This window comes from Peromyscus californicus, unplaced genomic scaffold (assembly GCF_007827085.1).
Source record: "Peromyscus californicus insignis strain IS unplaced genomic scaffold, ASM782708v3 Scaffold_21__1_contigs__length_65335640, whole genome shotgun sequence".
Lineage (NCBI taxonomy): Eukaryota > Metazoa > Chordata > Mammalia > Rodentia > Cricetidae > Peromyscus > Peromyscus californicus.
In genome coordinates, this window is record NW_026294514.1 from 55,270,510 (window position 1) to 55,298,003 (window position 27,494).

The window sequence follows — 27,494 nt, forward strand, 5'->3', positions numbered from 1 at the left end:
TAAGCAGGGTTTTTGTTCTGTTTTGTTTTGTTTTAGTTTTTCATCTTGCTGTCCCTCAGAACAGTCTGCATTTGGGTCCATATAACACTAGTGGTAAGCTTCTGGAGCACTGATTCCTCTCCTCCTGGGTGGCGTGGGTTGCCACATGGACCTTGAGGTTTTCTGGTTGTGTCTTTGTACATACCTGGCTGAGCTCAATAGCTTCCTTAATGCTTTCTAATAATTTTTTTAAACTGCTCTGCTTTCAGGAACTTTCACAAAATGAGTAATAGGCTTAAATATCATTACATCTTTTTTGTTTTTAAAGACTTCAGTGTTGTGTGTGAGTGTGTGTGTGACTGTTATAAAATCTAGTAGGACTACACTCCCTCTCTGGGTTTTAGAGAAAAGTCTGTACTTTACTTCTTCCAGCTTCTTAGTGGGTACCAGGTCACCCCATTTCCACCTCTTTCTGTTCAGCTTGCTCCTTTCTCTTACTGTTCTGCCTCTCTCTTACAAAGACACATATAATGAACTAGGAAGAGAGCAAGCATCTTTTGTGATAAAATCTCCTGGGCTAAGACAAGATGTCAAGCATCACCTCCCTTATCCAGGTTCTCCTGCCAGCATAGACATAAACTCAGGAAGTATATATAAAACTTCAGTTTTGCCAGCACTCTGAACTCTGCCCTTCAGTGCTACTAGGACTTCAATTCAACCAAGGAGGCTTTTCTAGACATGTCATTCGCAAATAGTGCGATTTGTCTTCTTGCTTAGTTGTATCTCCTTAGATTTCATGTTTGCCAGTCTTTGATGATAACATCTTATAATTTTGTTGCTCATTCTAGTATAGTTGTAACTTTTCACTAAATATAATAGGTTACTTTTGGGAAATATTGTACATGTAGACATTTCCTAAGATTAAACTGTAGGAAGCAAGGAATCAATGTGAAATGTCCTCAGTCTCTGGATTTTTTTATTATTATTACTATTTTTTTTTAAATGATCCTCTGCCAGTCTCTGTGTGTTTGCACTCCTTTAAACTACAAATACAGAGTTACTGAATTAAATCGTTTCTGCATCTGTAGAATAGATCTACTGAGATATAATGTTTTATTTTCTAAATTTTATGACTTGTTAGGCTAGTGTTGTACTTAAAAATTTATATGTTTATATATGATTTGAATTGATAATCTCTTTGCAACATCCTCTCCTTGTTTGGGGATAGGGGGAGGCAGAATCACGTGTGCCCTGTTTTCCTCTGGGAAACCGTCCTTTCCACCAGGTAGAAACCATGTGTTATGGATAGAATGGCTCAGCTGTGTAGATAGATGCTGGCTGGTTTGCTGTGGCCCTTCACTATAGTTATTGGTCTCTTAATGGGCCCAGAACCCAATTACTGCCAGTGAGATACCAAAATAATTAGTGAGGCCCCCATGAGGGAAGGAAGCTCTTATTTCCTTAGGAGATACTAGATGATATAATTACTGCTGTTTGTAACGCTGTTCTTGTTCAGAACCAGACATAGGTAATTCTCATATTCTCCCCTCCACCCGTGTGAGTGTGAGTGTGTGTGTGTGTGTGTGTGTGTGTGTGTGTGTGTGTGTGTGTGTGTGCGCGCGCGCGCGCACTCAACTTTGTTGAACTAGAGTTAGTGCTCTAAAAAAGAGAAACTGACACTTCGGTTTGGGTGGCTGGGGGTAGGATTTGTTTGTTGGTTTTGGCTTTTTGATACGGGTTCTCATTGTTTACTCCTGACTGGTCTACAACTTATGGCTCTGAAGTTACTAGAATTATTAGGCATATATGACCCCACCTTGGCCTGATTTGGATAAACTGGGTTTTGTTGTTGCTTTTATTTTCTCTTTGGCCAGTTCTTTTGTTTATTAATCCCTCTGACTGTATTGGTTTTCTCTGTCTTGCCTGAGTACTTAATTCGTTTGTTTTCATTTTTCTTATGATGCAGGTTTGTTTTACCCATTGAGTACAGTTTTAGTCACATCCTGAAGACTTTGGTAAAGAGTGCTCGTTGCTTCTTTTCCTTTAAAAATACTTTTCTTAGGAAAACCTTGAAATACACAAAAAAGAGGTCTTTCGAATACTGCCGCCCACCTTTGAACAGTTGTCAGCGGGTTGCAGTTTTCTTTCTCCTCTTCACTCTCTGGGCAGTAGTTTCTGCTTTTAATGTTTTCAGTCCAATTTCAGACTTCATATCATTTCTTAATACTTTAGTGTATTACCTTTAGTAGATGTGAGGCTTAAATCATAACCGCCTTACCATTGTCAAAGTTATTAGTATCATCTCATACCAGCTCATTAATATCATGGTATCATATATTCAGTTTACCAGATATCACAAAAAGCATTTTTATGCTTGGCTTATGAAACAACTCCAAAAGCCTTCTCTCTCCTCCTATTTGGCTTAAGCTAACACTTAGAAAATCTGGAAAAATACATTTCCTTTTTACAAAATTTTCCTTTATACAGTTCATTTATGAACATATAGGGCATCTGCACTGTGGGGTACCAACATTTTGTATTTGGTTTACTGAATTTTGGTGCTCTTCAATGTGATTTTGCAATCCTTACATTTCCTGTAAATTGGAAGCTGGAAGCTAGGTCTAAACAATTATTTTGATTTCAGGTATTCCCCTCCCCTCCTTGGAGGTCATCAAGAATATTTCATGGGGCTGGAGGTAACTCAGTCATTGAGAACAGTTACTGCTATCCCAGAGGACTCAAATTTATTTCCCTGCACCCACATAGGAGGCTCGCAACTGCCTCTAATTCCTTCTCTAGGAGGACCAGATGCCTTTGACCTCTATGAAAGCACACACACAGACACAAACACAGATACACATACACACACAAGTACACACAATTAAAAATGGAATCAAGCTTTTTTATTTAAAAAAAATATTTATAGACATCGCTGAATGATTGTTGTGATTGGTCAGGAGGAGTGATGCCTGACTTAGGATAGGTCAGTGGATACAGTGCAGTGACATCGGGATCATTTGTGAAGTTCTTTGTCATGAAGTTCTTTGTCAACCAGTTATCTAATAGGCTCAACAGTCATTTTGCTTGTTGCTTGGGTCCATTGTTTCACTGGAGTATTGGTTTCCTGTTGCAGCTGTTCAGATTACCAGATTGTGCTTGAAATGAGTCTTGCTGAGCTAGTCAGAGTGTCACTGGGTGGCTCCTTCTGGAAGCACCTGGGGCTCCCTTGCCTTTTCCCTTGGTAGAAGTCATTATTTAGCTTGTGGACCCTTCCTCCTATAGGCATACCTTTAAATGCATAGGTAAATAGATACAAAATGCCCCCCGGGGGTTTATACATGCTACGCCAGCACTCTACCACTTGAACTATATCTCCAACACTTTGATCTTTTTGTTTTTTATTTGGTTTTTGAAACATGGGGTTTCATATCACCTAGGCTGGCCTTCAGAATGTAGGATGAACTTAAATTTCTGATCTTTCTGCTTTTGTGTCCAAGTGTTGGGATTACAGGAGTTGCTACCACACTTAGTTTTACCAGATGCTAGGCATTAAACCTGAGCTTGTGCTAGAGAGAATGTTCGATAGTTAAGAGCACTTGCTCTTGTAAGGGATGCTGGTTCAATTCCCAGCACTCATATGATGGCTCACAACCATCCAGTTCCAGGGGATCTGACACACTATTACTTCAGCACCAGGCATGCACATGGTGCACATGTGTACATGCAGGCATAATATTCCTACACATAAAATAAATACAATCTAAAAAATAAAAATATCAACAAGAAAAGAATCCTGGTGCCTAATAGGCAAACATCCTCCCAACTGAGTTATGTCTTATACCTAGACCAACTTTTTTTTTTGAGCTATCTTTTTTTATTATTTAAATGTGTGTGTATAGGGAGGAGTATTGCATGGAAGTGCAGGTGCCAATGGAGGGCATTGTGTCTCCTGGAACTGGAGTTACAGGTGGTTATGAGCCACCAGATGTAAGTGCTAAGAACCAAACTTCAATCCTCTGCTAGAGAAACAAGAACTCTTTATTGCTGAACCATTGATCCAGCCCTGAGATAGGACCTTACTATGTTTGAACTAAGAGACTCTTCCCATCTCAGTATGCTTAATTCATCTTTTACAATTCCATGGATGTGAACTTTTCTTCTTTTGCCACCTGCTCACAAAGAAACAACACAGAGACTTCTTATTAATTATGAAAGCTTGGCCGATAGCTTAGGCTTGTTTCTAACTAGCTCTTATAACTTCTAACTAATTCTTATAACTATCATAAATTAACCCATATCTTTTTTTGGTTTTTCGAGACAGAGTTTCTCTGTGTAACAGCCCTAGCTGTCCAGGAGCTAGCTCTGTAGACCAGGCTGTCTTTGAGCTCACAGAGATCTGCCACCCTGCCATAAATTAACCCATATCTTTTAATCTATGTTCTACCACATGGCTTTTAGCTCTATCCCATTTTGTGTGTCTGACTCCTTTGGAGTCTGGCTGCTGACTCCTGATGTTTCCACTCTTCTTCAAATTCCCACATTCTCTCTGCCCTGAAAAATCTGCCTAGATATTGGCCATTTAGCTTTTTATTAAACTAATCACAGTGACATATATTCACACAGTGTAAGGAATATTCCACAACATTTCCCTTTTTTTTTTTTTTTGTCTAAATAAGGAAACTTTTAACTCTAACATAATACAGCTATAAACAATAAGAACAATTATCCAGTAAGGATTACATTTACGATGTCCAGTTCATTTGTATTTGGCATGTTTGTAGAAAGTACTCCATTATTTATATTCTCTTGATGAGTCCAAAGCTCTGTACCTAATTTACCTTCTATCATAACTAAGGAAAACTGCAACTCTAACTATCTCATCTTCAACTCCATCAGAGACCCCAGAAGGATATAATATTACCTGAGTAAACAGGAAGTGCAGAGTGAACAGCTTCTAAAACTATTGAAATGACAGAGACAGCTGGCTGCCTAGACAGTTACCCTAGGTTCCTCTGTAACATTGGGGCATCCATCTTCATCTTATAGGCTTAATATATCTGACAGACGTTTCTGTGAAGCAGGAATTTTGAAGGATTGTCCTGCCTTGCCTTGTACTTTCTTTTGTGTCCAGTGACTAACTTTTGCCACATTGAAACCAAACTCTATATGGAGGTTCTTTGATGTCCATCGTCATCTCTGAAGTAGATTGGTGCTGCTGGGAGCAGATATGTTTCATTGTTGTGAAAAGCCTTATGTTATTATAATATTTTAAATGCCGTATTCTATAGGTCTTTGAAGTGTTCAAAGATCACCTGTCTGTCTAAAATATATCTATCTTCTGTATAACCTTGAAAATATACCTAATATGACTATAAGTTTGTTATATGACTATTCACCTGTATACAGTTTGAACTGTATAATCAAACTGTAACGTAAATCTTTATCCATGCCATATGAAAGGATGGCATGTAATAAGTCATGAGGACTCTGTAGCCAACAAGATTTATCATATCTCATCTCATCTCAGAGCTGTTCCCATGTAAGGGATCAGCTTATGTATCACCTGTCCTATGTAGTCTTTTGGCTTCCTTCCTTCCCCATGTCTCAGATACTCAGGAGGTCTCTCCTGGTCAAATCTGATCTCTATTGATCTGGAAGGAATTCACAGCTTTTCATTTCCTGTGGAAACAAATAAAACCTCTCCCCCAACACAATACATTGTCCAACTTCCATTTTGAAGTTAAGACATTTTTAAAATATATAAGTCAGTTTAACTTATCAGTTTCCATAATCCAATGTCTCTCATCAGCTATTGTTTTTTTGTACATTAGCATTTTTAAAATTCAAAGTTAACAAGACACCACATAGGATCCAGACTCTCTGTGTATTTTCCATCCTTTTATGGCTTTGTTGTTGTTGTTGTTACTTTACTCTCTCTTTAAAAACTCTACTTTATTATTTTTAAACTAGTTTTTTCTGTCTAAACCCATTTTTTTTCCCTTAAGCCTATGCACATTGTTAAACGCTGTAACCTGTGCACTACATATCTGTAACCTTTTCTGTCTGCATGAGCAAAACTTTAAACCCTCCACATGGCTTAGTTCATGGAGCACTGGTGGCTCAAGCATGCAGGCAGCTGCTGAGACACGTGTCTGTATTGCGGCCAGCATAAGAGACACAAGACTGGGAAGCTCCATTTTTGTGTGTTTGGAACCTGTTTTTAAGCTTTCTCAGGTCTTATGTGGATATATGTGGCCGGACGTTGAGCACCATTTGTAGGTGGATTTTTCTGTCCCTCCAACCAGCTCCTAGATAATTACATGGAGACTTCTTACTAATTATGAAAGCCCAGTTGATAGCTTAGGCTTGTTTCTAACTAGCTCTTATAATTTAAATTAACCCATATCTTTTAATCTAAGTTCTACCAAGTGGCTTTTACCTATATCCCATTTTGTGTGTCTGACTCCTTCCACATCCGGCTGTTGACTCCTGTTGTCTCCTCCTTTCTTCTTCCCAGCATTCTCTATGCCCCTGAAAATCCTGCCTAGCTATTGGCCATTTAGCTTTTAATTAAACCAATCACAGTGACATATATTTACACAGTTTATTTCCTTATATTTCTGTGTGTGTGTGTGTGTGTGTGTGTACATACATGTGTACACATACATGTGCTATAATGCACATGTGGAGATCAGAGGACAACTCACAGGATTCTGTTCTCTCCTCCTACCGTGTGAGTCCCAGGAATCAAACTCAGGTCCTCAGCCTTGGCAGCAGGCACCTTTATCTCCTGAACTATCTCTCTGGCTCTATTAGTTGTAATTTTTATAGAGATTTCTATGTAATTTTGCTTGTCCTAAAATATGGTTTCAGTAAAGAAAATAGATGGTTTCTGTATCAGCATTGAAACGTAGTGGAACTAGCAACTTGCAAAGGTGAAATGTGGGTTTTTTGGAGCTTCTCACCTAGAATTTTGACAAGCAGATAGTAGCATGTCAGTCCACTTGTAACCATTTTATGAGACTTGTATTGTCCAAGTCGACGTCCCTATACCTTGTTCTTTAACTGCTTCCTTTTTTGTTTTGTTTGGGGGTTGTTGTTGCTACTTCTAAATATTTTTTTTTAATTTTGTGTGTAGGTGTTTTACCTGTATGTATGTAAAGACACCATGTGTATGCAGTGCCTATAGAAGCCAGAAGAGTGTGTTGGGTTCCTTGGAACTAAAATTAAAGATAGGTGCAGGCCAGCATTCGGGTGCTGGGAATCAAACCCAGGCCCTCTAAAAGAGCAGCTAGTGCTCCTAACTGCTAAACCATTTCTCCAACCTTGTTTATTGTTTTGCTTGCATGCCTGTTTAACACGACTCTTAAAAGGTCTTGTAATAAAAACCCGGAGCCAGTATATCGCCACATACCTATATGTATCCTTGACTGCTTTCCAATTTTAGTGAGGTCTCTCACTGAACCTAGAGGCTTGCTTGCCTCAGAGATTCCATCTCTGCCTTCTCAGTACAGGGGTTACAGGTGGCTGCCACAACTGTCTGGCTTTTACATGGGTTCCAGGGATCCAAAGTCCTCACTCACTCTTTTGAAGCAAAGCTTTTCTATTTGCTGACCTGTTTCCAAGATCCCATGTCTCCTTGCTTTCTGCTATGGCAGGATGGCCAGTATTATCTAAATCTGTTTCAGGCCTAGAGCCATTTCGCAATGACTCCTGGTCCAGTGGGAATGGTGCTATAAGCCGCTAGGTGGTTTCCCATGCAAGCAAACACAGAAGTGTACCCCAGGCCAAAATGAAAAGACATAGATATTTCCAGTTCAAATAATAACTTCTAGGGTTCTTACTGTAGTGTTATGTCTTATTCTGACAATTTTGATTCTTAGGGATGTAAACTTGATTACCAAGACACATAAGAATGTAGTAAATTTAACAGAGGACTATGTATAATTTATTTTACAGTTCTCTGATTTGTATGGTTCTAAAAGTTTTGAATCGGTGTGTTTAGATGTTCTTGGCTTGGCTTCTGTCCCTGACCCACTTCTGGTGTTCTTTGTTCCCTCTTCCCTTCCCATGCCTGGAAAGATAGAACTGTAAGGTCTTGGGTATGTTACATGCTTGCCTTCTAGTTTTGAAAATGTATAATAATTAGACGATATAATAGACCTTTGCAGTTTTGCTTTCTTGCGGAAGATGTAGTCTCAACTGCACCATTACATTTGAGACTGGACTGTTGTGGGTCCCAAGCTATGATACACATTGTATATTCAGAAGCTGCCAAGAAACCACTTTTTCTTTGAATGTGTTTTGGAAATGCTGCTGTGTACCACAGCCTTCCACCTTGTGTGCTGCTTCTTTGTGGACTCAGGGTTAGTCCCTCGCTTCCTTCTGGAGGTTGTGTTTGTTTCCCGACTGCTAAGCTGTTTGTCACTATCTGCTCTTGCCCTTGTACATCTTTATTCCCTTGCTGTCTAGACAGCCTCTTTATCAAATGTTGAAGTTGCCACCGCCACTCTTTCCTGCGTGGTCCCAGAGACCTGCCTGTAGTTGCAGTAGAGGACTCTCCTCAGCCCTTGTTGCTGGTCTGCTATTCTGCTTGGCTCCCTCTGGTTTGGAGTCACGGGATTGTCTCTACCTTCCTTCCCTCTCTGTGTGGTTCTGGTTTTCTAGTAGAAATTATCGTTTGTGGACTGAGGAGGTGGCCCCGTTGATAGAGTACTTGCCTCACAAGCATGAGGATCTGAGTTTGATCGTACATTAAAAACTGGACTTGGCCAGGCGTGGTAGCTCATGCATTTAATCACAGCACTCAAGAAGCAGAGGCCCGGGGCCAGAGAGATGACTAAGATGGTTAAGAGCATTGACTGCTTTTCCGGAGGACCTGGGTTCAAGTCTCAGCACCCACATGGCAGCTCATAACTGTCTGTGTAACTCCAGTTCCAGGGGACCCGACACACATGCCAAAACACCAATGCACATAAAATAAAAATAAATTTAAAAAAAAAAAAAAAGAAGAAGCAGAGGCAGGCAGATGTTAGTGAGTTCCAGGCCAGCCAGGAATACAAGTGAGCCCTTGCTCTACCCTCTACCTCCCCCAAAAAACAAACACGGTATTGCACCCTTGTAATCCCAGAGCACTGGGAAGGCAGAAACAGGCAGAGATCCTGAGGCTCACTGGCCAGCTAAGCTAACTAAAGGTTGCCCTCTGCCCTTCATACCAAGAGTACACAAACCTGCATGCATGTTGCACATACACAAAGTACACTTTGGTTTTTTGCAAATAGCATTCTCACTTGACAGATGAAACATCCAAGTTCTTGCTCCTCAGATGTGAATCAGTTTTTCTCTTCAATTCTGGCATCCTAATCCTAAATTGATGTTTTGACTATCAATCATTTAGGATAGAGGAAAATGACTTTGCTCTTGTATGGACATGATACGTGTATGAATGTTTATGTTGAATTAATTCTTTGCACAGACAGGAAATGTTTCCCTGAAGCCTGTTTGTTTGTTTGTTTGTTTGTTTGTTTGTTTGTTTGTTTGTTTTTCAAGGCAGGGTTTCTCTGTGTAACAGCCCTGCCTGTGTCCTGGAACTCGCTTTGTAGACCAGGCTGGCCTTGAACTCACAGAGATCCTCCTACCTCTGCCTCGCGAGTGCTGGGATTAAAGGTGTGCATCACCATTGCCTGGCTCCAGGAAGTCTTTAAATCAAAAAGAGTTGATCTCATAGAAAGATAGTACTGAAAAAAGGATGCAGTCCCACCAGCTCATTTGACAATTGAGGAAAAGCCCAAGTGAAGGGGGAGAAATGTCCAGTGTCACCAAACATGTGACACCCTCTGGTGCCATGGGCTGACTCTATTTGGAAAAGTAGAGAACCCACTTAGTTTTCTAGTATTTGTTTCTTTTGTAGAGAGTTCATTGCTATTTGGATAAAATTGCTCTTAAACTTACAATTTTTTTTCCTTTTTTTATTTTTGAGACAATCTCACAAATCCCAGGCTGGCCTAGAATTTCCTATGTAGCTGGAAATGTTCTTGAACCACAGATACTCACTCTTATCTTTCAAATTCTTACGTATTTTCATCCATTCCTTTAGCTAGCTTTGTATCCGTATCAAAGCTTTTTATAAAGATGAGTTTAGCTTAATCTAGCTTGTAGAACTTTGTAAGAAGAAAGTTAAAAACCATTCAAATAAAATCCTCAAGTTTTAAGTTGCTGCCCCTGGTCAGTTGTCAAAGTGTTTTGTTTCTTGTCCAATGGGATTTATAGTGAGACAATTAAAAGTAGTGAGAAGGAAAGTGCTCCTTTATAACTGTCTTGTCCTCCTCCTCAAAATATTACATGCTGTTGAGGCTGGATTGCTGTGAGCTCCAGGTAGTAGAGCCAGAACTGCTCTGAGTGAGGCCTCTCTTCCCCAGGCATGGTGGAGCACACCTTTAATCCCAGCACTGGGGAGGCAGGGGCAGGCAGATCTCTGTGAGTTTGAGGCCAGCCAGGGCTACATAGTTAGACCCTGTCTTGAAAAAATAAAGAAGGGGAAGTGGGGGTGCTATGGAGCCATGCAAGGCAAGTGATCTTCATGGGTGAAGATATAGGAAAGCATGTTCACTTTCAAGGCCTGTTTTTTTGTTTTTGTGGAGTGGGTGACGTGTGGGTGGCACAGGTGAACTGTATCCTGCTAGGTTACTCCTGGGTGTGGTGCTATAGTTTGACAGAACTTAGCCTGTGATGCTCTCCAGGTTCTCAGAGAAGCTCTATATTGTTTTCCCAGTTACCCACAGGTTTATATATGGGTTTTGTTTTGTTTGTTGTGGTGTTGGGAATTGAACTTACTTGTTGGCACAGTAGCCAGTTCTACCATGTTTTCTTCTCCAAACCAGTCTTTTGAGTTCGAGGCCAGCCTAGTCTACAGAGCGAGTTCTAGGAGAGGCACCAAAACTACACAGAGAAACGCTGCCTCAAAAAAACAAACAAAACCAGTTGTCTTTTTCTGTTCTGTGGCACTGGGTGTAAGATTGAAGTCCCCTTACTAGACTGTAGTCAAGGCTCTGATGTCTGCCACTTAATGAGTGCTGGGTAGAGCCCTGAGACCTTGGGCCTCTCACTTGAAATAGGTCTGCTGATTAGGTTCCACTTACTTTCTTAGGTAAATCAAACTTATGCATAGCTTCTAGAATTTTCTGTCTCTCTTTTTTTAAATAGATCCCAAACTTCAGAAACTTAAAAGCAAATAGATTATAGTGTTCTTTGAGATTTTAAAGATAGTTTTTTTCTAATTGACGTAATTTTTAAAGCTATTTGCCTTGCCTAAGAATTTCATTATAGTAAACTTAATGTTTAGAAACATTCATTCTTGCTTCATTATTTGTACTATTTTTACAAGTGGTTACATTAACAACCAGGTATGAGAGTAAGCCCAGAGGAGTCTCTCTAAACTACAACATCCCTGGTGGGAGCCATAACTCAGGGCAACCAGAAAGCAGACTGTTAGCAGGACCTGACATCATCTTACTTCACGGGGGTGGAGGTTTGGTCTGTTAGCTGTGAAGAATAGTCTGCTTCATTTCTGTAGAAATCTACTAACTTACTGCTTTGTTTTGGATCTCACATCTGGTCTACCCTTTAGAAAAGAATTCCACGTTTTATTCACCTGACATACATTCTTTTAAATATACTTTAAATGCATTTTAAAAATGTATGTATTTTATTAGCTTTATGCATATGTGCTGATTATTTCAGTATTTATCAAATTGAGTTTCACTACGTATATTCATTTATTGGATTGTGCTCATTTAGTGCTAGCAAGATACCTGCTCTACACCAGGTTCTTTTAGATGGCACCACAACTGACAAAACCCACCCCCCAAATCTCCAAACGTGACAGGTAAAAGTTAGCCAAGGTGACCTGAGTCATACCTGCATAAACTCAGGAATTATGGCAGCCCATTTGGTGTTCTTTATATAGTGTGTCCACTTAGTTCATCACTTGCTGAACTAAAATACAGATACATATTTTCACATTACGAGAAATAAGCCAGAATAACAGTCACTGAAGGAAAAATTGTTACCCTTCTGTTACTTCCTGAGGAGAAATGATAGAATTAGGGAGGAAAAACAAGATACTGTGGCTGAGTGAGATGCCTCAGTGAGTGGGTAACAAGTTTTGCAAAACAAGACCCTGCCTCAACAAGGTATAAGGTGAGAGCCAAATCCTTCAAGTTGTCCTCTGACGTCTACATGTGTTATTTGGCATATGCATAACACACGCACGCACATACACACCCCACACACCCTCAGTAAAATAAATGTTTTGTTTTAAGACAAGGTTTCTCTGTGTACCCAGGCTCTCCTCGAACTCACTCTGCAGACCAGGCTGTCTCTGCTTCCTGAATGCTGGAATGAAAGGCACGCACCACTACCACCAGACATATTTGTTTTTTATTTAAAAAAAAAAAAAAGGCTAGCAAGATGTCTGAGTGTGGGTAAAGGTCCTTGCTCAGTTCTAATGGTCTGAGCTCTATCTCTGGAACCCATATGGGGGAAAGGAAGAACTGACTCCCAAAAGTGGCCCTCTGACCACCGTGCAGTCTGTAGCACACCTGCATCCTACCACATACCTCAGAAATAAGTGTATTTTTTTTTTTTAAGGAAAAAATGTTGAACATTTACTGTTTTTTGTTTGTTTGGTTTTGGTTTTTCAAGACACAGTTTCAGCTGGCCTTGAACTCACAGAGATCTGCCTGCTCTGCCTCCCCAGTCCTGGGATGAAAGGCGTGCTCCACCACCGCCCTGTTTTTTGTTTGTTTGTTTGTTTGTTTGTTTGTTTGTTTGTTTTTTAAGGCAATGTGAAAGAAACTAAAGACAGCTATTTGTTTCTCTTCCTGAACCTGTACTATTTTTTAAAATTTTTTTTATTTATTTATATTTTATGTATGAGTGCTATGAATGTATACCTGCCCACCAGAAGGGGGCATCAGATCCTATTATAGATGGTCATGAGCCACTATGTGGTTGCTGGGAATTGGACCTAGGTCCTCTGGAAGAACAGCCAGTGCTCTTAACCCCTGAGCCATCTCTCCAGCTTGAACTTGTACTGTTTTATTTAAGGCTGCTGAATTGTGTGTTTATATGGTAATAAACATCAGTGAAAGAAAAGTGAGTTTTGATATATTTGTTATTAAAATACTGCTTTTTTGTTAAGCTTTTTTGCTGTGTTTTGTTTTCCAGACAGGGTTTTGCTATGTAGCTCTGGTTGTCCTGGAAACACACTCTGTAGTCATAATAGGGGTTTACACTAATAAAAGTATACTCTGACCCATATATATTTACAAATTTTTAGCTGTCAAGATCACTGAAAACATTTCTTTGTCCTAACCTGGTGATCAGTCTCAGTATGAGTATCAGACTGCTAGCATGTCTATCCCTTGTCGGTAACAAGTGTTGCATGTCTGCTGTAGGCCAGCTTATTCTGTACATTTTTTAAGTGGGGGAGTGTCACCACTCTCGAGGCAGTGGGACCTGGGAGAACACAGGCAACAAATGAGGTGAACTAAAGTCTCCTGCAATAGCCAACTTTATTCAGAGCATCAGACGTTTATACTCTGAGGGTTAAGAAGAGTCACATGAGTAAGTGTACAATCACAAGGACAAGCAACACGTGGCAGAAACATGTTTTTCCAAGAAGCATATAAAGGATAATTTAAGCATTTAATTGAATGACAGCAGCAAGCAATAATGAGAAATCTGAAGTAAACTCACTTCTAATCACTACACCTGGGAGGAGCACGAAAACACATTCCAAGAACAATTTTGTGTTTTGAAAAAACTAGGGTCACAAGACTTGTTTTCTTGGACCTTCTCACAAGCACTCAGAATTCTTCTCACACAACTCCATTCATGGGCTTTATGACTCCTCTTAGAATATGTTAGACTGTCTTATCCTCTGCTCCATGATTTGTTGTTTAGATTAGTTTGCTGGGCTAGGAATCAAACCTAGAAGCTTGCACATGTTAGCCAAGTGATCTATCTCTGCGCACCATCCCCAACTCTGAGATTCCACTCCGTGATTCTTAGCTATCTCTTCTGTTGTTCATTCTGTTTGTTTTATTTAATGTCATGTTTGTGGTTGATGTCTTTATTAATTCATATTTTTTTGGTTTTTGGGTTTTTGTTTTGGTTTGGTTTGGTTTTTGGGTTTTTGAGACAGGGTTTTTCTGTGTAGCTTTGCGCCTTTCCTGGAACTCACTCTGTAGTCCAAGGTGGTCTCAAACTCATAGAGATCCGCCTGCTTCTGCCTCCCGAGTGCTGGGATTAAAGGTGTGTGCCACCACCTTCATGTTTTTAATAGTTATATCATCTTGTGTCTAATCCCATATCGTTTAATTTTTTTTCATTTAATTTTTTCAGTTGTAGTTTCACAAATTTTTATAGCATTAGGGAGCAAAGCCAGGATATGTGTATGCATGTGTTGCCTACATGTTTGCCTGTGTACTGCAGGAAAACCAGAAGAGAACACCAGATACCCTAGAACTGGAGTTATAGACAGTTGTGAGCTTACATGTTGGTGCTAGGGATCAAAATGGGGTCCTCTGCAAGAGCAGTAAGTACTTTTAATCAATAAGTTATCTCTCCGCTTCCCCCCTTTTTAAAGGAGGGGTTGTGTATGTGTTTTATAGGTGTTTATGGGGATACCAGGCTTGTTACATGGGTACTGGGATCCAAATTCCAGCCCTCATGATTGCAAAGCAAGTGCTCTTAACTGCTGAGCCATCTCTTCCACTCCCCTGCATCTTACTCTTTGGACTTTTAACTTCTATACTGTAGTTGATCTGTGAATATGGGGGTTTTTTTTTATCCTTTTATGCAGTTTATTCCTTCTTGAGTATGCCTACCTCCTGTTTTTGTTTTGTTTTTGCTTGAGGTAGGAGTTCCTGGGCAGAAGGGGTGATGGAGATTTAAACCCAGCCATTGAGAGTTCTAGTCTCACTCTGTGCACTGGCCAGAGAGGCTTTCATCTCCCAGCCCAAGCCAGTCAGAAAGCATCTACTTGTTGCTATGTTCCTGGTCTACTTTTCCCCTTAGATCCACTTTTTGTTTAGGGTATAGCTCTTTTAGGGAACCATGATTTGGCGAATTGGAGTGTGTCTATCTTCTAGCATTTTACCTTGAGCAATCAATCAGGAAGCTTATTTCATGTTCCTTGAGGCACGAAAACCGAAGTATCTCAGACCAGTGTTCACTTTTTGAGGCAGCTAGAGTTCACACTCCCCATGTTTCAGTATACTGAAGATAACTAGTCATAATTCTCAGCGCTCCAGGAGCATCTGGGATGTTTTTTGTTTGTTTGTTTGTTTTTTTTTTTGTTGCACATTTAACATTTACTTTGTATCTTTTTGTTTGACATAAAGTCTCATATAGATAGACCAGGTTGGTCTTGAACTCTAATCCTCTGGTTCTCTCTCTCTCTCAAGTGCTAAGATTACAAGCCAATGTTACCACACCTTCCTTGGTGTAATAATGTCATTAAGTTCATGCTTTGTTTTATTTTTGAGACATCATCTTACTCTAGCTCACTGCCTCAAACTCCCACTACTCTCTGCCTCAGCCTCCTGAGTACTGGGATTCTAGGATATGACCACACCCAGCTAGCCACATTTTTAACCAGCTCATTGAGGTCTCCTTGTACTTGTGTTGACTTCCTGGCTCCACTGGAGGTCCGTCCCTTGACAGCGAAGTGCTGACTTGTGGGTCCTTACTCCTCCTCCTCCTCCTCCTCCTCCTCCTCCTCCTCCTCCTCCTCCTCCTCCTCCTCCTCCTCTCCCTCTCCAGAACCCTGAGACCTCAGCAACTAACAAAAGAACAACAACAACAAAACACTTGTTCTAGTTGATGGTTGATTCATCTCCAGGGAAAGACACCCAGCAGACCACAGTAGTAACACAGAAGGGAAGACAAGTTGGTGCCCACAGAGGTTTTAGGAAGCTGTATCCCTCGGTAACTGCTGGCAGCTTGGAGATGCCCTTGGGTCTTTCAAGCAGTGCACATCCTTTGCCTTCAGTGATTTATGTCATGAAGGGCTGTGATGTTCACGCCAGATGTATTGCCGGCTCCTCGGCTTCTGAACTCTGACACCCCTGCTTGCATATCCTTTCGTATTCAACAGCCCTCGTCCCCAGCCTGAACTCATCATATTCCTTGTCCCTTAGTCTGCAGTCCAATTAGAGCGGCTCTTCCCAGTCCCTCAAGCCAGGAGCCGCTGTGCTGTGCTGTTCGTAATGCCCGTCACAGTACTGCTACCTTTTAAGTATGTGTCAAGTCTGCCTGCTTATTTTGTTCACTGCTGCAAATCCTTGTGAGCCTTAGACTGAAAAACTGCAGAAGGCCTCTTCTGCCCTTTCCACATAGCACACTAAAAACACACCTGGGGAGACACATACTATCCAGACCTGGTGGCTCATGCCTGTATGTAATCCAAGTACCAGAGAGGGAAGCTGAGACCAAAGAACCTCTAGTTCTACGCAGTGAAACTTTGTGTGTGTGGGGGGGGGGGGGGGGGGGGACCGGTTGATTGGTTGCTAGCCTTTAGTCATTCTGGGTAACATCTCATGGTCATGGCCTGTACTGATGGGTCTCACTGACCTGTCTGCTCTGTGTAGGTCAGAAGTGTGTTGATGTCACCTCAGGAGAGGTTCAAAATGATATATGTCTACAAATTCTTCAAGTAGTTGTCACTAGACACAATAGGGCAGAACTAACTGGCTTCCAAGGAAGCACTCTGAGGCAGAGGTTCTGCACTGTCCAACTCAGTATGGGTGAGGGAGGAACACACTGCAGGCTGGTCTGTACAGATAGGACCCTGAATAAAACGGTGAAGACGGCTTCACAGTTTTGGAGTTTGTTATGTTGGTCATTGAGGAATGAAGCCGGCAGGGGTTTGTAGTAGAGGCGGGAGGAGGAACAGAACCTCTAGTGAAGGAGATGTGCTTCACCAAGGAGTGCTCTGGGGATGGTAAAATAAATGGTTTTCCCGGCCGGTCTGCTGTGTGAGGTCCTCGGAGCTTTTCTCTTTTGGTGACACTGTTGCTGGTGGCCTCGACTCCTCTACCCTTATCTCGGGGCCTGCCTGCTCTCTGTAGGTAACTAAGTTCCCAACTCCTCGCCCCCTCTCAGGCCGCAGAACTCTTGTGGAGTTGGTCGGCTCCCGGACGCTCTGGGGACCCTGCAGCGGGCGGGGCGGGCGGCCGGTCTGACGTGTCTCGGCGGGATTGGAGCCGCCGCCCTATATAGCAGCGGCGGCCCGGGCGCCGCGCCTCGGAGCGTCCCGGCTTCTCCCGCGCAGCGACAGACGGACAGACTCTCGGGAGGTCACACTCACGAGTGAGGATCGGGCGAGCTGGCGGGCGGGAGTGCCAGGAGCGGGGCGGCGGGGGGCTCGCTGCTGGGCACGGCCGGGGTCGGTTCTCCAGCTCCCCGGCCGCACTGGCGCCTGGTCTCCCGCTACCGCGACGGGCGGGGGCCGCTACGTGTCACTCTGCGCATGGCCGCACTGGAGCGCAGAAACTTTCCCAAGTCCGCCACGCGCCGCGGGTCTGCTTGCGGGCCGGGGCAGCCTGGACTACTAGCTCACCGGGCGGGCCGCCGCGGTGGGGGAGGGGAGCGACCTGGCCAGGTTGGTGACGTGGGCAACCGAGCCGGCCCCTCCCCCGCACCCCTTCCCCCCAGCTCGGCCGCACGGGCCCTACGGGCTGTGGACAGGACCTGGGTCAGTGGCGCCCTAGTTCGCGCTGCAAGCTGGGATCTTCACCCGGGGCCCCTAGGTCCCGCGCGGTGCCTCGCTGCACCTCCACCTGCGGCATCCGGCTACGTGGTCACTGGAGGACTCCCGGCCCAAGTACTTGGATGCGCCCCAGGGTCCATGGGTGAAAAATACATTACGGAAAAATACCGAATTTGGATGAAAGGCAGGGAGGCCGAACAGGATACTGTCCCTTTAAGTCTGTCCCCGCCCGCGGGCGCTCTTGGCCGGTGGGAGGGCCATGCTGAGGTGGCATCTGCGAAAGTTCCTCCCAGGCTGGGTCTCTGACTTCCAGAGCTGGGTAAAGCACTAGGCCGGCCTTGGTGGTCACAGATTTAGAGTATGTGATCTCAGCAGAGCTGAGTTTTGTTTTTAATTTTGGAGTTTGTACTCTACTTTTGAGGTGGTGGGGGGTACCTTCGCAAGAATTCTGAGGACATAAAAGTAAACAGTTTCAACTTTGGAAGAGAAACCTGAATCTCAGATGAAGGTTTTCAAGCTGGAGGTTTTCGGTGCCCTCCATGCCGACTGGTCTAGTGTATAAAGAACTTGAGTCCCTCTAAGGTTGATAGTGATACTCTTCCTCGAGTCTGACTGAGTTATCTTCGCATACTATTGCCCCTTACATAATTAGTTGGCACAATTTAGCACAGGGGAATCAATTGAAATACTTCCTTGTTCAGAAGCAAAAGTGTGGAATTCATTTGCAGCCTTTTCTGATTTCTGGATTAACACAAGGTTTCAAGCTGCCACAGATTCACCTTTCTCTTTTGCAGAAGTTCCTGTTGCTCCCTAGTTCTTAGAGGAGTAAAAAAGGCCACCCTTGGCCTCTACCTCTCTTCCTTTAGTTCTGGTTCTGTGTATTGAGAACTGACTTTTTCTGCCATGTTTATTTATGCTCTAAGAAGCAAATTGTAATGTCCAAGTTGTAGATAGAGGTTTGCATTGGGTGCTGACTCCAGCTTCCAGTGGCAAAGGTGGTTGAGATGGCCTCAGTGCTGAGGGACTGGAGACTGTAGAGAAGGGTCTGCACCCACTGGAGGAAACATGACATGTAGCAACCAGAAGAAGAAAGGGTGTAGATTTCATCCTATCTTGACAGAATCTTTACAGGGAGGCAGGGGAACTGGGATCCCAAGAGCACTCTTTTTATTTTCTCTGATGGTATTTGAAAATCAGATTAGAGTAGTACTCAATCTCTTTCAACTCAATCTCTTTCAGTCCTGACTTGTATGTTATAATCCAGGAAAAGTCTGAGATACCAAATCTTGGGCTCTTAATCTCCTGAAAGTTTAGCCAGTGGAGATGCAGGAGGAGGGCGCGTGTTCAGCTGCGGTGGCTGCTGTGCAATGTGAACATCCAGGTGCAGCAGGTTAGAACTCTGAGTGTTGTCAGTGGAGGTAAAGCAGGGAGCAGCAGGTGCAGGTGGGTATAAAGGTGGGGGGAGCACCGCATAGGCTCTGCGTTAAACCAGGGGCAGGTGGGCTCTACTTACCCCAGAGTCTACAGGGGAGATGAGGTCTATTTACAAACGGACATCGGGTATTTGTTTTAAATTAAGTCTTTAACAGGGTTCTGAGTCGTTAATTTAAAAAAAAAAAAAAAAAGCCTTACCAGATGATAACTGAACAGAGTCTGTTCAGTATATCTCTGTGATCTCTTTGCCTCAAGCTCTGACAAACCTTGAAATCTGAAAGCTAGGCCCCAGTGAGTCTTGTCCACCTGTCCGGAGTTTTCTAGAAATCCACTCTGCTGTCCCTGGCTGCCAGAGGGTGTTTGTACTTGTCAGGGGCTCTGGAAGCTCTGCTCCTGTTAAAGACTTAATTTAAAACAAATACCCGATGTCCGTTTGTAAATAGACCTCATCTCCCCTGTAGTGACAACTGGCTTAGACATGGAGGTGCTTTCAGTAGCCACTTGATTCACCGTAAATACTCTGGGACAAGGATGCCTAGGTATGGGAGCATGCTTAAAAGAGTCTATGTAGAGACTGTTGCAGTCTGTGCTAGGCAATATATGGTGTAGGCTTGTGTAGCTATTGCTCTGTACTCAAGACTTACCTTGTCCTGGAAAGCAGAGGTACTAGTCAGTGGCAGCACAGAGACAAGACACATAGTGGAGGTAACATGGATGAACATGATAAAGTGGAGTGGGCATCTGGGTTTAAGGCCAGGCGGTGGTGGCACACGCCTTTAATCCCAGCACTCCGGAGGCAGAGCCAGGTGGATCTCTGTGAGTTCGAGGCCAGCCTAGTCTACAGAATGAGATCAAGGACCAGGACAGGCACCAAAGCTACACAGAGAAACCCTGTCTCGAAAAACCAAAAAAAAAAAGTGATAGTAGAACACACTTTAGTCCAAAAAGTCAGGAGATGGGCAGGTGGATCTCTTGAGTTTAAGGCCAACATGGTTCACATAGATCTTGTCTCAAGAACAAGAAAAAGGTGTTTATAGAATAGTTTTTGCCCTTCTCAGGTGGCCTTTGAATCTTGTGGTTTTATGACCTGATTTTTAAATGTCTGGATTAGAAGGGACTGAAGGACTTTTACAGGACAATAGCAAGAACAAAGGAACTGCAAAGTTAACAAGGATTCTTTTTGGTTTTGTTTTGGGGACAAGTCTCATTTTGAAACCCAGTCTGACCTCAAAGTCACAGAGCTCCACCTGCCTCTGCCTCCCAAGTGCCAGGATTAAAGAAGTGCACCACTCCAGCTCTGTTACAGAGCCCTTGGGCACTCTGAAAGCTCAAGCACAAGATCTGAATTCTGCTATGTGCCACAGCGTCACAGCAGATTCAGCCTGGCAGAAGTCACAAGGACCTAGTGTACAGGTCACTTCTAAGATTCCCTTGAAGACTTGTCCTCTGAGAGTTCTAGATGATTGAAGTTTTACTGTAATGTGTCTTGTTCAAAGTTAATGGTCTAAGACAAGAACTTTTATAGTGTTTTTCCCCTAGAGATTGCCTAACTATTGAAATTACAAGAAGCCAAATATAAAGAATATTTAGCCCTTTCTTTCTTGAGAGGTGAAAGGGACTAAGTTATAAAGCATAGAAAAGTAACTTTTCTTTTTTTCTCTCTCCCTTGCTACCCTATACCAGTAAAAGCTGGCAGGCTGACAGAGGCAACCTCGGGACGGACTTTCTGGCTACTGACCATTTTGCTGGTAAGTTCGAGTGCCTTTACTGAAGACTGGCCTGTGCCGCCTCTTAGGCTTCATCTTGTGTGCATAAGAGGCATCTCCATGGCTTCATGTGCCTTCAGCTGTGTCCTCTGCCCTGCATCTGTTTTAATCCTTTTCTTCTTAAAGGTGAATTTGGTTTTTTCAGGATTTGGGGCTTAATATGCTTTAGGAATATTGAGCTTAAGTTTATAAAGTTGGAAAGAGGTCTTTATTGTAATGAAGTAAGGTTTTGGTTTTTTGTTTTGTTTTGTTTGGTGTTTGTTTTGTTTTTGATACAAGGTTTCTCTGTAGCCCAGCTGTCCTGGAACTCCCTCTGTAGACCAGACTGGCCTCAGAGATCCATCTGCCTCTGCCTCCGAGTGCTGGAATTAAAGGTGTTTGCCACCACACCCAGCTGCATAATTTATTAACGTGCTTGCATTTTGCCAAGATGTGATACAAGTAAGACACTGGTGCATAATGGTGTAAAGGAAAAGAGTTCTTCCTCTGGTGTTGTGAAGCTGCCTAGAATTACAGAAGGGCAAGGTCTGAGAATACTGAATTGCACCAGACTTTACACATAAGGGAGCTGGGACCTTCCGAGCCACTGTCATGGCTGTCCTGGAATAAGGAATGCTGTGCCTTGAGCCGGTCTCCTCTTGTGAGGGAGTCTCCTCCCACACCGGGCAGGAGGGGCCTGAGAGAGTCGGCAAGTTGAGGCATTTAGCACACTATGTGGCCCTGGTTTACTGACATCATGAAGCACTGTGAGACTTCTTTTCCCCCCCGAAACCTGAGAGTGTTGAAATGGTTCTTAGGGTCTCTTGATAAGTACCTTGCATATCCTAGTTGTAGTAATTGTCATTTTTATACTTTCTACAAACATCAGAAGGCATATGTTGAACAGTTAACAAAGTAAGATGGAGATAGCTAGTAAGAGAATAAACCTGGCATTGACCTATACCCTAGCTTTGTCAGGCAGGTGGCAGGTTCCAGTAGTCCCAGAGTACCCATGATGTGGGGGGAGGGTACACGCTCTTACTGGGGCCATCTCACTGTGGCTCCTACAGTGGATAGGTGGTACAGAGTCTAAGCCGTGGGCATCTCGTACTAGGTCTCTTAGCCAAGTCTTGTCTACTGTATGACAGTTTCTGAGAAAACAGTTAATCAAGTGGGCCAGGACCCTACTTTACTTGGCTTTTCCATGTTCACCCTTCAGATGAAACCGTGAAGAGTAATTTACATCAACCTTGTGAGGAAAATAAATACTCTGGTGTTCAGTAAGAAGATAAAAACCTTGACTGAAACATTTAAAATAACAGTCCTGTAGATGGTTGTGAGTTAGCTGTACTTGGGTCTTCTCCTCCTTGATTACCTTTCTCTTGATGTAGTGTCTTACTAGGATTGTGTGTGGACGTGAGATCAACCATGAGCTCCGTTGCAGTTTTGACCCAAGAGAGTTTTGCTGAACATCGAAGTGGGCTGGTTCCACAACAAATCAAAGGTGACAGACCACTTTACAAGTTCTCCTTGTTAACCTTCGGAGACTGGGCTTCTGCTAATTTGTATTAGTTGGTTGCAAGTGGGACTGGACAGGTGAGAGGAGTGACTCCAGAAACAGTGAGCTGTAAATGTGGGCAGTTTCCTAGACTCCAATTAATCCCACAATTGGCAATTAATGGTATCATTTACAAAATTGTTGCTCCAATTATGGGATACTAAAATGTTGGCTATGAAGCATCCCAGGACATTGTTGAGCCTCTGAGGATGAAGGTGAGGTCTAACTTCTGTGCTCTTGAAGGCCACTGGCTAAGATAGAGACTAGCACTGTCCCGTGGAATAGAATGCTAGCCACATAAGCAATTTGGAAGTTTTCCAAACCCAGGTTAAAAAAAAGGGAACAAGTGAATTTTTTCCCAAATATTTTCAGACTAAAGTTTTGCTGTTTAAACCAGGCTGATCTCAAACTCATGATCCTTGTGCCTCTGGTATTGTAGGCATGTGCCATTATGCTTTTAATATATTTATTTAACCCAGTGTATGTAAAATGTTGTCATTGCAACATCTCAATATAAAAAAATCTTAAAACCAGCTATTTTTCTTTAAATTTTAGTATCCATGTTTATATAGGGCATTTGATTGGAGTGCTAAATTTTTTTTACGAAAGTCTTTCATCAGGGCTCACAAGACAGCTCAATAGGTAATGGTGCCTATTTGCCAAGCCTTATGACCTGAATTTGGTTCCAGCACCTACACAGTTGAAGGAAAGAACTGACTCCTGCAAGTTGCCCTCTAACCTCCATACGTCAGCATGCAGACGTATGCACATACACAGATAACATATATAGATAATATTTTTTATTTATATTTATATTTTCTAAAATTTTCAAATGAAAGAATAAATTGTTCTAAGTTGTTAAAACATGTTTAAGTTTTCCCGTAATGGGATTGAATATCATTTCAAAAATTTAGAATGAATTAAATGTTTAAAATTCACTTCTTAGCCACACTTAACCCACCCATTCCCAGTGACCACTGTGTTGGTCATTCCTAAGACACTGCTGGTTGCCTCGTTCTCAGTATCTGGAGCCTAAGTGCAACTATCTGTAGTTTCTCCTTTAAGAGGGGAAAAGGCACTGCCAGAGTTCACCCTCTGCTCATGCTACGACCATCAGGCTAGAAAGCAGTGGACTTAGACTAGAAGCCTATCTAATTCCACAGGGCGTCTTCTCTCCTCCATGTCTGCATGCTCCATTGTGGGTTTTGATTTTTTTGGTTTTTTTTTTTTTTTTTTTTTTATAATTTAGTTTAATTTAACATATCAGCCACAGATTCCCCTGTCCTCCCCCCTCCCACCACCCCCCATTCCCATCTCCTCTAGGGCAAAGACTCCCCTGGAGATTCAGTTCAACCAGGTAGACTCAGTCAAGGCAGGTCCAGTCCCCTCCTCCCAGGCTGAGGGAAGTGTCCCTGCATAAGCCCCAGGTTCCAAACAGCCAGCTCATGCACTAAGGACAGGTCCTGGTCCCACTGCCTGGGTGCCTCCTAAACAGTTCAAGCTAATCAACTGTCTCATTTATCCAGGGGGCCTGATCCAGTTGGGGGCTCCTCAGCTATTGATTCATAGTTCATGTGTTTCTACTAGTTTGGCTATTTGTCCCTGTGCTTTTTCCAATCTTGGTCTCAACAATTCTCGCTCATACAATCCCTCCTCTTTCTCACCAGTTGGGCTCCTGGAGCTCCACCTGGGGCCTGGCCATGGATCTTTGCATCCGCTTCCCTCAGTCATTGTCCATTGTGTTTTTATTAGACCGTGCTACTGGTAGATACTGCTCAGTCCTAGGAATTTGGGATTATCCAAAACAGTCGTGTACTTGCTTTTGTGGAGATATGGTTAACTGGACAAAAGCATGCACAAATTGAGCATCATGGACCATGAACATGACTAATAATCAGAGGCTCTGATTTTCCCAAGTCTCGCTGTTCCTGACTTGGCTTGAGAGGACATCAGAGACAGTTCCCATGTGAGTTAATTTCACCATTGTACATTACAGAAAAAAATGTGGAACCTACCTCAAAAGTAGTTCTTAAAAGCAATGTTTAAACTTGTATTCTGTGCCAAGCATTTATAGTCTTGATTTGCTTTTGTACTATTAGAAAATATGAGGACCTAAAAATCTTGCCTTCAAGGGTTTTATACATCGTAGTATTAAAATGGGGCTTATACTGTCTGACCTCTCATAGTGGGACCATGTAGAGGGCAAAGAGTTGACATTTCTGGAATTAGGAGTCTCTAGCCCCGTCCACTTCTCAGGCTCAGGGTGCTGGGCCTGATGACTACCTGAGATCCTTTCCCATAGCTGTGAGTGAGGGAGTGCGATGGTAGCACTGCTCACTCACTGTTGTTTAGTGCTCAGGGCCTCCTGCTGGGACCTCTCAACTATCTCTCTTCACATAATGTTGAATTGTAGTGTTTTCCTCCTAATCTGTATTCTCTGGTCTAGTTGCCACTTTAAATTCAGAAGAGGAAAGCGACCCGCCAACCTACAAGGATGCCTTCCCTCCACTTCCTGAGAAAGCAGCTTGCTTGGAAAGTGCCCAAGAACCTGCTGGAGCCTGGAGTAACAAGATCCGGCCCATCAAGGCCTCTGTCATCACTCAGGTAGCAACACCATTTCTTTTTGCTTTATCTGCTCCTTGTAGGAAACAGTAAGATCTGATAAAAGGTTTTTGACTCTGCGGTGATGAAAGCACTTGGGTATGTAAGGTTGGGAGGTCCAAAAGATTAAACAGCCCCCCTCCTCCTCTGTGGAGCACACCTTTTGCCATGATCATCCCATCCAGCCTCCCTGGCACTCTGGACTGACACACAGTTTGAGATAGGCCATATTTGTCAGATTCATGGGGCCATGTGCTTTCCTAGTCACTGTAGCCCATAGTTGCCAGGTCTGCCTTTCCTATCCATATGACAGTCAATAGTTAGTCATCTGTTGCTGGGCTTGGTGACACCTGTCTTTAATCCAGCACTCAGGAGCAGAGGCAGGCAGTTCTTTTCTTGAGTCAGAAGCCAGCCAGAGCTACATAGTAAGACCCTGTTTCAAAAAAAAAAAAAAACAACAAAAAACCAAGCTAGATATCTGTCTATAAGCAGCTAACTTATTTCCTGGTTTCTTTTGGCTTCATTAGCCCTTCTCTCTGAGCTATTAATGAGTGTTAGAACTGATGCCTGGTTGTGATAGAAAATTGTTACCATGTAACCATAACTCCTTGTCCTTGTGTGTGTGAGCAACTGCATCTTGATCTTTTCTTGTGGCCTTGCTGCTATCTTGTCTTGTTACATGTATCATTTGGAAGGTTCACTCCTCTATCAGGGATGATTGATCCCTCTTGCCTCCAACCCTGCTCCTCCTCAGCTCTCCCTAAACCTCCTCACTCTTTAAGCAGAATTTCTTATGCTTCAAACTCTTGATGTTGCCTATGCTCCTGCCTCCTGGTCTTTTCTCCTGCCTGTTGCCTCTGCTGTTTCCTGTCATGGTGCTGCCTTCTCTGAAGGTTCTCTGTCGTTTCCTTGGTGGTTTGGACCTAGGCACTCGCCCCCCCTTTACATCCTTCACAGGCTTGTTTCTGATACTCTTCCCAGTTCTCTGTACCAAATGCCAGTCTCCTGTCTTGGGTGATTTCTCCTTACTGCCTTGCCTAGGACACTGCTTAGTGAGTGAATGATTAGTAAATACATACTGCATATGGTCATTCTTCCTCCTCTTTGGTGTAACTTTGTGTTTGGGGATCTTTTCTGAACAGGTGTTTCATGTACCCCTGGAAGAGAGAAAATACAAGGACATGAACCAATTTGGAGAAGGAGAACAAGCAAAAATCTGCCTTGAGATCATGCAGAGGACTGGTGCTCATCTGGAGCTCTCTCTGGCCAAAGACCAAGGCCTCTCCATCATGGTCTCGGGGAAGCTGGACGCGGTCATGAAAGCCCGGAAGGACATTGTTGCTAGACTGCAAACACAGGTGGGTGTTCCGAGGCCTGGTGTCCCAAATGACCGTTACTTGGCTGATCCTGGTGCAGGCAAGAGGTCAGCAGCATTTAGAACCTTTGTGATTTTAGTAAAAACCACTAAATTAATGATAGCACTGGGGTACCTCTCAGATCGGGCATTGAGCTCAATGTACTGAAAAATAAGGCTTTTCCCAGAGTTTGAGACACTTAAAATCCAGTGAGCTTGGTAGGTAGGTAGTGATCATCAGTTTCTAAGCCTCAAACTTGGGAAGTAAAAGATCAGATTTTTTTTTTTTCCTCTATTCCTAGCAGTCTGATGCTAGTACTTGGAATTTATTTGAGACCCATTAGAATAAAAAAGCAGATCTGCAAGGCATTTCTCCGTAAGGCCAAGAAAAAGGCAGATGTGCCATGTGACAACTTCCATGCTGTGTGGGCTTGTCCAGAGATGGGGGTTACTCCCACTTGCTGCTGAGCTCTAGACAAGCTAGAGGGGGAATGATCCTGCTCTGCCACTGACTGAGCCACACAGTCTCTAAGGTGGTTCTAAGCCCCAGGTAGCTTCATGGAATTATACACTTAACTGTCACAAAGGTGAAAGCATTGCTTGTGATTGTGTAGCATTGTAACTTGTATATACTAGTTTACTAGTTACATGATGAATAACTGTTATGTGATTGAGAATTTTTAAAAAGTGAATAAAAAATACCATTTCACCTATAAATAGTATATTGTCTATTGCTTTATAAAGGAGATGGTAAGGTATTCGTTCATATTTGACCCTTTCTTTGTTTAGACTTTTGTGTCAGATGTCTTTCAAGCTGGTTTAAATTAATTTTCATTTGATCATGGCATCACATGTCTCCTTAACAGTATCTCCCTACACACACACACACACACACACACACACACACACACACACACACTGCCATTGATTTGTTAAAAGGTTAGTATTTAATTGCTGGTTTCCTTTGTTGTGTCTTTCTTATGGGCTGGTATTAAGAGCTTGGCTAATTTATTTCTTGTTTTGGGGGGTTGTTATGTTTTGTTTTTA

The 27,494-nt window shown here is 42.8% G+C and overlaps 1 protein-coding gene across 4 annotated transcripts in view; it reads left to right on the plus strand.

Annotated features, from left to right (window-relative positions):
* The window catches only part of Hdlbp (high density lipoprotein binding protein), a 77,692-nt gene that overhangs the window by 18,117 nt on the left and 32,081 nt on the right, over positions 1 to 27,494 (plus strand). For 3 of the 4 annotated variants that reach the window (XM_052750332.1, XM_052750331.1, XM_052750329.1), the window contains 4 exons: positions 20,873 to 20,937; positions 22,326 to 22,438; positions 24,939 to 25,096; positions 26,236 to 26,451. In XM_052750332.1, the coding sequence (XP_052606292.1) occupies positions 22,363 to 22,438; positions 24,939 to 25,096; positions 26,236 to 26,451 (450 nt within the window). In that variant the 5' untranslated portion in view covers positions 20,873 to 20,937; positions 22,326 to 22,362. Of the gene's footprint in view, positions 1 to 17,247; positions 17,356 to 20,872; positions 20,938 to 22,325; positions 22,439 to 24,938; positions 25,097 to 26,235; positions 26,452 to 27,494 lie in introns of those variants that run through there. The other variant, XM_052750330.1, reaches the window with a different exon arrangement.